The sequence below is a fragment of the Benincasa hispida genome, chromosome 11 (genome assembly GCF_027475165.1).
Source record: "Benincasa hispida cultivar pf3 chromosome 11, pf3_genome.v1.1, whole genome shotgun sequence".
Classification (NCBI taxonomy): domain Eukaryota; kingdom Viridiplantae; phylum Streptophyta; class Magnoliopsida; order Cucurbitales; family Cucurbitaceae; genus Benincasa; species Benincasa hispida.
The window spans coordinates 25,817,496-25,828,899 of record NC_143488.1 but is presented as its reverse complement, the minus strand read 5'-3'; the positions used below and the strand labels follow the sequence as shown (position 1 = coordinate 25,828,899).

The 11,404-nt window shown below is 34.2% G+C and overlaps 2 protein-coding genes across 2 annotated transcripts; one reads left to right on the top strand and one right to left on the bottom strand.

Moving 5' to 3' along the window:
- Positions 1–297: 297 nt before the first annotated feature.
- On the top strand, positions 298–2,391 carry LOC120090601 (uncharacterized). The gene is made up of 2 exons (XM_090306666.1): positions 298–696; positions 1,247–2,391. The coding sequence occupies exons 1-2, from the start codon at positions 531–533 to the stop codon at positions 2,113–2,115; spliced, it is 1,035 nt and encodes a 344-aa protein (XP_090162792.1). The 5' UTR covers positions 298–530; the 3' UTR covers positions 2,116–2,391.
- Positions 2,392–3,445: 1,054 nt separating this feature from the next.
- On the bottom strand, positions 3,446–9,458 carry LOC120091454 (FAD/NAD(P)-binding oxidoreductase family protein). The gene is made up of 9 exons (XM_039049488.2): positions 9,078–9,458; positions 7,935–8,158; positions 7,126–7,236; positions 6,849–6,902; positions 6,439–6,726; positions 5,790–5,981; positions 5,533–5,691; positions 4,877–5,113; positions 3,446–3,871 (listed from the first exon to the last, which is right to left on the bottom strand). The coding sequence occupies exons 1-9, from the start codon at positions 9,244–9,246 to the stop codon at positions 3,557–3,559; spliced, it is 1,749 nt and encodes a 582-aa protein (XP_038905416.2). The 5' UTR covers positions 9,247–9,458; the 3' UTR covers positions 3,446–3,556.
- Between the last annotated feature and the right edge of the window lie 1,946 nt (positions 9,459–11,404).

Genomic DNA, 11,404 nt, shown 5'->3' with positions numbered 1-11,404 from the left:
TATCATTACGATTGGAGACCAAACTAAAGATCTATTGAATATATTGTACTTAAATTGGATAATTAAAAGTATAGGTTTAAAGTTGAACAAGGTTCAAAGTAGAAATAAATGATATTTTAACCAAAAAAAAACATGGATAAATTGGAATAGAGGTTGGAGTTGGCGCTCTCGAACATGAAAATAAACAAATTTTCTCAAATAAAAAAATAATTAAAAAAAAAAAGAAAAAAAAAAAAGAAAACCAACAGAAAGGAATTTGAGAGAAAAAATTCAAAAAAAAAAAAATGAAATTCAGTTATTGACATGTTCAGTTGGAATTTTGATGAGGAATTTATCCATTTTAGGATTAAATTAGTTTCCTCATATCTCTCTTTCCATTTTCTTCCTCCTTTCTTTCCGTTCTCTTCTCTTTTCCCTTTTTCCAGTTTCTGAACAAACTCAACCGATTCCCGTCTCTGATTTTTCCCATTTTGACGTTCTCAAACCCCATTTCACATTTCTTCTTCTGTGCCGACCCACTTCAACGATCAATGGCTTCCGAAGGAGATGAAACCCCATCATTGTCCCCTAGAAGCAAGTTGAAGTTTCTTTGTAGTTATGGCGGCAAGATCCTCCCTCGCCCCACCGATGGCCATCTCAAGTATGTTGGCGGCGAGACGCGCGTTATTGCTATGCCTCGCGATATCAAATTCCCAGGTTTCTGTTCTTCGATTTTCTTCCCCCCCCCCCCTTTTTTTTCCATTGTGATTCTTATTAAGTTTTCTTGGAGGGGTTTTTTTTTTTTTTTTTTTTTTTTTTTTTTTTTTTTTTTTGATGATGATGATGATGATGATTCTGTTACCGTCTGGAAAATTCTGTTGCTTTGATGATCTCCCTAGAAAGTTCAATAACGATGAAATTATCTGTCAATATGTCAATATCTTCCTAAATTATATCTATGATATCTTTTATAAATACTTGTGAAACATAGAAAAATGTTATTATCTAATTCAATATGAATAGAAATATTGATAATAATATTCTTAACTTAGTGGGAGAGTTAAAACAATTTAATTATTAATCTAAACAATATAAAAGATTATCAAACTTTTCGTTTTGTGTTTTCTCTTATTCTACTCAATCTTGTTTAGAATCAAACAAACTTTATATTCCTTGAATACCTTATCACTTTCTTCTCTAGAATAAAGTTTAGTGGATTTAGAATACGTTTTGATCTTCTTTCACATAATTTTGGCATGTTCAACAGATCTAATGAAGAAACTGACTGCTCTGTTTGATGGAGATATGGTGCTAAAGTATCAGTTGTTTCCTGAGGATCTTGATGTTTTGGTCTCTGTGAGGTCTGATGAGGATTTAAAGCATATGCTTGATGAATATGATCGGCTCGAAAGCGAAGGAACTCCTAAGCTTCGGTGTTTTTTATTTCCTTCAAACCCAATTGTTATTGAGGCTCAACCGTTCTCCGCTGATCCCCATCAAATTGAGCAACGTTATCTTGAAGCCATCAATGGCATTGTACGTTCTGGCTCCTCCACCAGCGCAAAACTCTCCCCTACTAATGCTAACCGCCCTACATTCAGCATTTCATCTGCTTGTTCATCTCCAAAATCGTCTTCTCCGGACGCCCAAACGGCAGAATCTATGGCTCAAGAAGCATTCTCTTGGAATAGCATGAAACCAAGTCGCCCGCCTATGCACAAGGTCCATAGCTCTCCTAGCCTTTGCAGTTCCAACAACCTTCAACCTCCCACCATTGCCATTCCAATTAGTAAACACCACATCCAACAACGCCATTACCACTATCAACAAAACCCGCTGCAGCAGCAGCATCATAATAGCTACCAGTCTGCAAGACTGCCACCAGAGTTTAGCCGATCTAATGCCCCTGAAAGAGTTCCTATGAACCTTTCGCCATCACCGCCTATAGGTAGGACCGACGTTGGAAGGAGTCTGATGGGACCTAATGTTAGCCACCACACATCTAGTAGACAGCAAAGAGGAATTGGAGTGTGGAACAAATATGGATACTCTGAAGAGTTTGCAGCGAACGGTTGTGGTAGGATCGATAGAACCGAGAGTAATCAATGGAGCGCAAAAAAACAGCTTTGGGAGTAACAAAATACAGTTTGTTTAGTCTTGTAGATAATTGGGAAGAACAGAATCACAGATGGTGAGTATAGTCATCTTCTGTTTGTGCTATATTTTGCACAATCATCATATTTTTTGTTTTGAGCTGATGTTTCCTATGAAGTAAATACTTGTATAGATGTGTATAGGTTTCATAAACAAATCTCATGTGTTTGTGATATTTTAGTTTAATACTTGTACATGGTGTTATGCCAAACTGTTAAGATTATACACAGTGTCGATGCAATTCAGGATTTAAGTTCACTCCTCCATATTGTCATTTTGAAGTAAGACAAATATAGGTTAATTTTGAGGCCATTGAAACTAGATTGATTCTAGAGAATAAATCTAGAAAACTATAACTATTTTGGCCATTTTAGTTGTAGCTTAATTTACATCTGAATGTTCAGTGAAGTTGTTTGAAAGAGATGCATCAATTTATTGTGTATGATTAGGAAATGCCCATTTTCTTTGATTACTAATGTTTTGTCAATTTGTGAATTTTAATTTCAGTTTTGTATATATTGATTTTCCCCTAATCAAGTCCTAGCACTCCCTTTTGTCAATATATTTTTAACACTTTTTTTCAAGTACCAATGGCCTATCAATAACAACAAACTATTTTGTATTTTGAGTCGAGTAAATTCTTGCAAGTGAAGCCATGTGAATTATGAGATGGAGGAGCAATGAGCAAACAAATCAATTAACCTAATGTAGTTATTTTAGCATCACATCATCATTTTATCACTAAATTTGAGTATTTCGGGATAAAAAGAAAAACTAAGTCCACTCAAAGATAAAAATTAAGGTTTTATTTGATAGACAATTCAAATTATTTTTTTATAATTTCAAATTGATCGAGTTTGGCGAATATGCATTTGATAGGTTGTTTAGATTATATTTTTAGAAATTGTTTACGAATTCAGTATTTCATCTGATAAACTCAATTATTTTTGTTAAATAAAAATATGTATTATATAATAAATTATAAATTACATGATATTAGAAAATAATGATTATACTAAATTAGTAACATAAATCAAGTTTGTAAATTAATTAATAATATTAATATTCACCCTAATATTTAGTGAGTAACTATACATATAATTAGTTATATGGTTTAAATATATATTATAAAACACATTTTGAACTAATTTTTTAATATACTTCCAAATACATATACAAAAACATGAAATATGACCCTATTTTCATTAAATTCCTTGTTTTCAAGTTTCTGTTTTCATCGGATTGCCTACAAAACATGGACTAAACTTTCTAAAGAAGAGAAAAACTTTCAAAAGAAGAGAACCCAACACACTGAGGATTGAACTTTTATATTGAATCCATAATATAATACAATTTTACAGAAGATGGTAAGTAGAGTACAAAGGAAGTAAAAAGATGCCAAAATGAAAACAGGAAAATGAAATCAAATCCCAATTGCATCAAGAAGCTGAGAGTGTTGAGAAGTAGAGACTAAAGAATTGGCAACAATGGCACCACTGGCAGCAACAGCAGGGACTCCAATGCCAGGGAAAGTGGAATCCCCACAGCAGTAAAGCTGAGGAATGGGAGTTGAATGCCCAAGAAAAGAGTCTTTTCCTGCTTCAATTGCTGGCCCATATGTTCCTCTGTTTCTTCTAAGAAACCTTTGATGAGTCAATGGTGTTCCCACCAACTTCACCTCACACTTTTCTCTCTTGAAACCTGCTCCAAGGGCTCTCTCAACTGCCCTCCACATCACCTATAAAAATAGTTTAAGTTTAAACTCTAACGGTGGGGAGACGAACAACAGATTTCTTGATCGTTAACTATGAAGTACAGACACGGATACATATATGAGATACGAAAACAATAGGATACGACGATATACCAATTTCTAAAAAATTAAGATACAGATACATCGACGATATGTCATTTATTCTTATATATTTTCTTTATACATGTAAGTTTAACATAAAGATGCTAAATGTAATCCACCAAAAAGCATAAAATGCCAATTTAATAACATTATATTGAAGTCAACGAAGACGAACTTCGAAGTTGAAGTTGAAGTTGAAGTTTGAAGTTCGGAGAAATGAAAAAGAAAAAAGCGTGAGATCGAAGCTGAAATTTGAAGTTGAAGAGATGAGAAAGATATTCTGAAATATTTTATCTTGTGGGCTGCTAGATTGACTGATTATAATGGGATTGAACAAAATGGGCTTAAGTTGGACATTTAAAACCCTGAAATCAATTTGGAAAAAAAAAAAAAAAAAGCAGCTTAAGCGTGTTCTCTGAAAGGGAACATACGTATCCGAACTAAAAAAAAATAAAATAATAAATTCAAATACTTTAATCACGTATCTTTTACGTATCTAGACGTATCAATATCGAGTACATATTTGATATCAATTCTTCGCACAATTTGAAGTATTTAAAGTTCTATAGGTTGCTAACAATATCTTTATACCAGCTGAACCATGCTCACTTGTTTTGATTATTTCATTTACTTGCTTAAACTCTTTGATATTTTTGTTTTCAACTTGAAGTTTTATATGAGAAAAGTCTTTTAAGTCAAAGTCTAAATAGGTTTTTGTACAAAGTTAAAAGACCTAAACTAAAATAGTTGAAACGATAAGCAGGAACTTTTGAAAAGGATATTGTAGAAGTTAAAAGGTAAACACTTATTTAGTTATAGTACTGGCAGAAAACATTATCTTGAAGCAACGAAAAGATCCAACCACTAGTTCATAAGATTATAACTTACCTCAGATCTTTCAGCCTTGAGATTTTTGTACTCAGAGCTCCTACGGTCAAGTCCTTCCCAAAGAGTATATGGTTCAGTTCCTGGTGTGTATGCATGTAATACATGTTTTCCAGGGGGTGCTAGATCCGGACTAAGAACACTTGGTACAGATATCAAAACCACGTTTTGATCTGCATCGACTCCTCTCTCCCAATCATTAACAACTATATGATGAATTCCCAGATCGTCACGAATATCCTGAAAAAGACATGCACAAAACTTCATAATCTTGAACCAAGTGTTTTTTAGGGAGCAAGAACACTTAGTGCAATAGGCTTCTGAAGACTAAGCTCGAAACTCAAAGAAAAGGAAAATCATCAATAACGTGTGGTTGCAAAGAAAATGTCCACGGTCTAAGTTTGTTGAAAACTTATAATTTAAAATCCTCGATGTCTCTTGAGTCTAGCGGATAAAAACATGAAATTAGCTTTTTACATTAAAACCATAGTAATTGTCATGTCCCTTAGAACATGGAATGGGAATTAAAGCCATAGAAAAGCAAAATCATCAATAACGTGTGGTTGTAAAGAAAAGCACTGTATCCTCTCCTAGTAGAAGGATTGTGTCTCAGTGGAAAAAGAATGGTAATAAATATATATTTTGCAAACATCACCCACCTCTGCATCAAAGCCCAAGTGAAGATGCATAAACGATTCACATTGTGGAATCGTATTTATCCTATCACGATATGATTTTGGAACGGCGCTTTCAGGTAATAAGGCCAGTGTATCCCACATCGATGCATTGCTCACAACAGCTTTCTTTGCACGTATAAACTGCAACATGTTCAATCATGACATTAGTGGGTTCTAAATGAAGCGGATACTATTGATGTTTCTTTAACATTGACTTGGATTGATTCCATAAAATTTACTTGACCACTCTTTAGCTTGACTCCAACAGCCCGATCATTCTCCACTATAATGTTCTGAACATGACTTCCAAGAGAGATACGCCCGCCAAATTTTTGCAGGCCTTGAAGAAGGGCATTAACAACTGCCCCACTTCCATGAAGAGGATACTCGAGACAGGAACCAGGCTTATACCATTCTGCAAACATATAAATCTGAAATGTAGAAGAAAAATAAATGCATATATTAATCATGGTGGCATTTAAATATGAGGGCCCAAAAAAATAGAAAAGTTATGGCTTATGATATTGTATCTGGGCAAAATGGGAATAAGAAGGCAATGTCAGAAAAAGAAGGTTCCAAGATTCTTTAACAGACCAAAGAGAACAGAAAGAGGAAAGGAAACTGTGGTTCAGTTTACCTTATGAACAAATGAGCTCCCAAATATCGACTAAAATAAACTACTGAAAAGTTTTACCATCAGCACATGACTTCTGAACTTGGTCATTGGCGACATGGATTTAGATTTTAAGATCACACAATAAGCTATTAAAATAACCACAGAATTTTTTTTTACCTACAGTGCCTTTCAATAACATGTATTGATTACTAGATGCATTAATACAAAAACTGACTGGTCTCAAATTTATAAAGCTTCATGACAATATTTACCATCTCTGCTGATAATATGCCATTTGTTTTCACTCCAGCAAGTAAGAAAGCCAATAGATCCAACCAATTTCGAATGAAAGGGTCTTTAAGTTCCAACGAGTCGATGATTTCTGAGAATGGCCTGAGAAGCTTGGTTGAACCAATAATACCTTGAGGGCCCATCTGAATGAAAGATTTCAAGAGAGATGGAGCATATCTTGCTGCAGCTGTTGAAAGAACACCCCAATCACCTCGAATTGATAGAGGTGGTAGAGCCATTGCTGCAGCAGACAGTGGAAGTATGGTTTCCTGTGAAGCAACTTCATTTTGAATAAAACATATACATCTTTAAGCATGGAAACTAAATGATATCCTACTCAAAATAAAAAAATTCTGCAATGAAATAGATAAAAAGACAACTACATTCTTACTAGTAGTTTCTGCCATTCTTGAACAGCATTTGGACTTGCATACTTCTCAAGATCCTGAATGCAACAGACTAAACATTGCTTAGTTCCCTGTTCTTTTCAATTTTGACATCACAATCTCATGGATGTAGTTGATTTGGGTGCTTATTATTGTAATGGATACACATTTTTCTACGTGATTGAACAAGCAATACGTGCCTGAAAAAGAAGTTTTCCTATCAAAACTATGCAAATGGAAAAAGAAATAAAATGGGTTACCAACTTAATGTCTGATATCCACCTTGAAAAACTCTGTGGGGCCTATGCGTGATAAAAATTCTCCTTCAGGTATGTAGACCATCCATGAATCATAATTGGCACAAGGAAGTGACTCACCAAGTGCATCTAAGACCTGAAAAAAATAACACACAAGGAGGTGCCAAATTATGGACTTTTGGGTGTCTTGATGATAAGGGTTTGTGATGTTCACCCACTCGAGGATTAGTGGGGCATGAGCATATAAAGGACGGAGTGGAGCCCCTAACTTTCCGGTGATCAAATAAAAAGGTTATGGAAAATTAAGTAGCATATAAAGTTGAAACTTAGTAATTGTTGACGACTTATGAATAATAGGTTGATAATGTTAACACTGGAAAAGACAGGCGCAGAACACTAGAAATGAAAATTGAATCTCCATATCTTCATGCCAATGTTATGACCATTCAATGATTCACAAGAAAAGAATTACAATCAAGACTATCCGAACTCAATAGTCACTTAAATCCATTTTATTCGTATCATTCATCAGAACACTAAATTGATTCAGGTAACAGAAGAGATTACTTGACATAAGATTATGATATGGGGAAAAAAACTCATGGATCTCTGTATAATTTTGTTTCTCAAGATAACTGCGACATTCCTGCTACTTTAATTAGTTGTACTAAAACAACATTTACTGATAAGCTCTACTGAGTTACTCATGAACTTTTCAATCTTCATCAACAGTGAAGAAAAACGAGTTGACTCCATTATGAAAAACAATATTAGATATTCTAGATGTTTATTCATTATTTGATAAATGGCAAGATATGCAGTCAGTGACATTACTTGGGCAAGTGGATTTGCCTGAGGACCACGCGACTGAAACCCCGAAAACAAAGATGGACCAGAGTCGAACTTGTAGCCCTTAATATTGAAAGAATGAGCGGCACCTCCAGGTAAATCATGACTTTCCAAAACAAGAACATCTTGTCCATATCTAGCTAACAGCCCTGCACAACAAAGCCCCCCAATTCCACTCCCAATTACTACAACATCGGCCTCTGCCTTCCCTGCAAATTAAACCACAACTGAGTGAGCACAAGCAATGGCAGTCTCTCATGGTTGACCCTCAAAAGTCAAAAGGGTGTCCCATTGTAAGCAGTCGGGATGTTTCGGAAATATCGTTGAACATTTTAGTTCAAGCTCCAGTAAAATCTCAGGCACTTCTAAATAACGATATGTTTTTGAAAATTGTGTTTGATTTCTTATTGTTCATTTACACTTCTCAAAAAAAACAGTTGAATTATTTGCTAGATTTCAAAAACAAAAACAAAATTTTAAGAACTATAGGTAAAGCTAGTGTTTATAAGCTTAACTTTCAAAAACAACCAAATGATTATAAAACGAAACTATAATAATTAAATCCATCATCGTCTCCTAAAGATGGCCTTAAGTGGGCAAAGCCTCCTCGGAAGTTAGTATGGTTCAGACACAAAGCATAATGGAAGTGATGAGGCTCCCTGATACTCGATTATTAAAAATTCAAATAAATAGAGAAAAGAAAAGGGTACCAAGTTACAAGGGTGCTTTTTGCACCTTTGACAGTACTTTGTACTGAAATTAAACAATGACAAAGTTGAATGAACTACAAATACACATGTACTAAGCAACTAAATTCTCAAGGAAAGCTATGAATAACTCTTTAGGAAAGAAAAATGATCTGGAATTGAAAAGAGCAAACCAATGATCATATAGAGCAGAGGAAAGATTTTTTAAAAAAAAAAACGTCAAGACATAATAAGGCATAATCATATGGAAAACAGAATAGCAGATTCCATGAATACCGATGAAAGGGAAAGTTCTATTCCACGAAACTAGCTCCAATTGCTTCTCAATAGTTACATATTCACTTGGAAGACCATCCATGAAAACCCATCTAATCAAAGAAAAACGGCAATAAAAGGGAGAAAAAGAGAGTGAAGAAAGGACCTGGGAAGGCATCGTTGTTGTTAAGAGATACGGAGCCAATGGAAATGGGTTGTTGAGTACTGCTGGAGCTTTGTGCGAAAATGGGTCGCCGATGAGCTGAAACTCCAAAAGCAGAAGGGGAAAAAGGCCGAGAAAATCGTAGCATATTGGAGCAAAGATCCATCGCCATGGAGTGGGCGAGGTTGCTGTGGATTCGATTGAAGCAGAAATGTGGGTTGAAGACGAGAAGGTGAGAATTGGAGATATTTATGAGTTGTGAAGAGGAAAATCGCTCGCCTGAAGGTTTGGTTCAAAATCAAAGCGAACATTCTTTCCATCAAGGGTTTTGCGTGGCTTGCCGTTAACCGTTGTTTTGGGAAATGAAATCAAATTATCACTTCATTCTTTAAAGAAAAACTTATCATTTTAGTACACCTTTTTTCCTTTCTTTCTGCTAAATCATAAAAAAAGCTGATCAAGGTGTAGAGATCACTTTTGCTAGAATAGACTTTAATCTATTAATTCGGGTGTTCAACAAACTCGATGAATCCAAAAAATCGATCAATCCAATCCAATCTATGCGATTTGGGTTGGGTTATTAACTCATTTGGGTTGGATTGGTTCAAATAAATGAAAATTTTATGAGTCGGGTTGGTTCATGGGTTCACTTAATATAACCCAAATCAACTCGAACCAACCCGAATTTATTATTAGCTTAAAAAATTATATTTTTTATTACTTATAACACAATTATTTATATATATATTCATTTTAATTTTATTTAATTTCAATATTTTTTGAATAATTTATTTTTCAACAACTCTTAAAAGTAGTTTCTTTGCACTTTAGAAAGAAAATTTTCACTATATAAATTGAAATTGAGTTGTTAATCTTAATTAAATATATGAAAATAATTAAATTAGATTTTTATATATTTACATTTTGCTTCTTTTTATAATAAAATTTTAAATAAATGATCCGATTAACCCGAACCAACCCAACCCAAATATTTCATGGTTGGGTTGAGTTGGGTTGGGTTCATTTTTTAATAAAGGTTATTTGGGTTGAAAAAATTTACAACCCGAAAAATTGAGTTGGGTCTAAAAAGTATTTCAACCCAACCCAACCCATGAATACCACTATCTATTATTGAAAACTTTAGCAACAATTTTATAATAGACATTACATAAAATTGAGAAGTAAATTTTTTTAATAAAAGATTGCAAGAAAAACATTTGGTCATGCGGCTTTGGATTTATGGCTAATTCCACTTCAGATTTAGAGAAGGGAGCGATGGGAGCTCTATTCATATCATCTGCGATAACTGATGGAACCTTATCAGTAATTTTATTGATATTATCAGAACAAGGGTTGAATGATGTATAAATTTCCTCGAAATAAGAAGTAAAAATTTGATCAATTAAGATTGGATCTTGAAATAAGGAGTTGGAATTATCACAAACACTCTTAATTTCGTTCTTTTTCGTTGTTGGTGTTGTTTTTTTATGGAACCATTTGGTGTTAGATACCCTTTATTTTAATCGAGATTTTTTATATCTTTGCTTCCAATAGATTTCTTCTCAAAGGAGATGGTCAAGCTCCTTCTCCAAGTGGAGAATAAGTTGAAGAAATATGGGATTTACAAACCTCAATTTTTCATTTGAAGGAATTAGATAATGATCGGCTCCAAATAGAAAGTTTGTTGGCTGTTGAAGAGAGATTAGATTGAAAATCTTCAGGATTAGATGAATTAGAGTTCCAAAAAGAAGCTTCTTTAATAATCGTAAAGCAAGAGTCATGTAAAGTCCAATGTTCTTCAAATTTGAATCTTTTGAGAAAAGGACACTTATTCTTGTATGGCAAATCTTTGCAAAAAGCAAGCGTTGAATGAAAAATTTTGGACCAATCACAAATTGTCACGTCATTTTTCAAATTAATGACTAAGTTACAAATCATCAACTTTGGGACCAATTGAAGATTGGCATGTGTCCCAAAGTGAAATTGAAGACATAAATTGACAAATCCCTTTCATCATGCTCGTTGGATCGAATAAAAATAATTTGGTCCAATTTAATATTATAATTTGGACTAAAGTCCAATTGAGCCCAAAAATAGGCTTAACGTGGCTCAAATACCAAATTAGGCCAAAATCCAATCAGACAATTTCTCGGACAGTCTTCTTCTTCAGATGGCCCTAATAGATCCTTACAACTAGGAATGTTTTCTTCGTAAAATCTACCTTTGATGGAAGGACCCCCCAATCTCCACAAGTCCCATAAAGAAATAGACATCTCTCTGGATGAATTATGGAGGGTATTTGTTGAGGATTGGACATCATGCTTCACAAA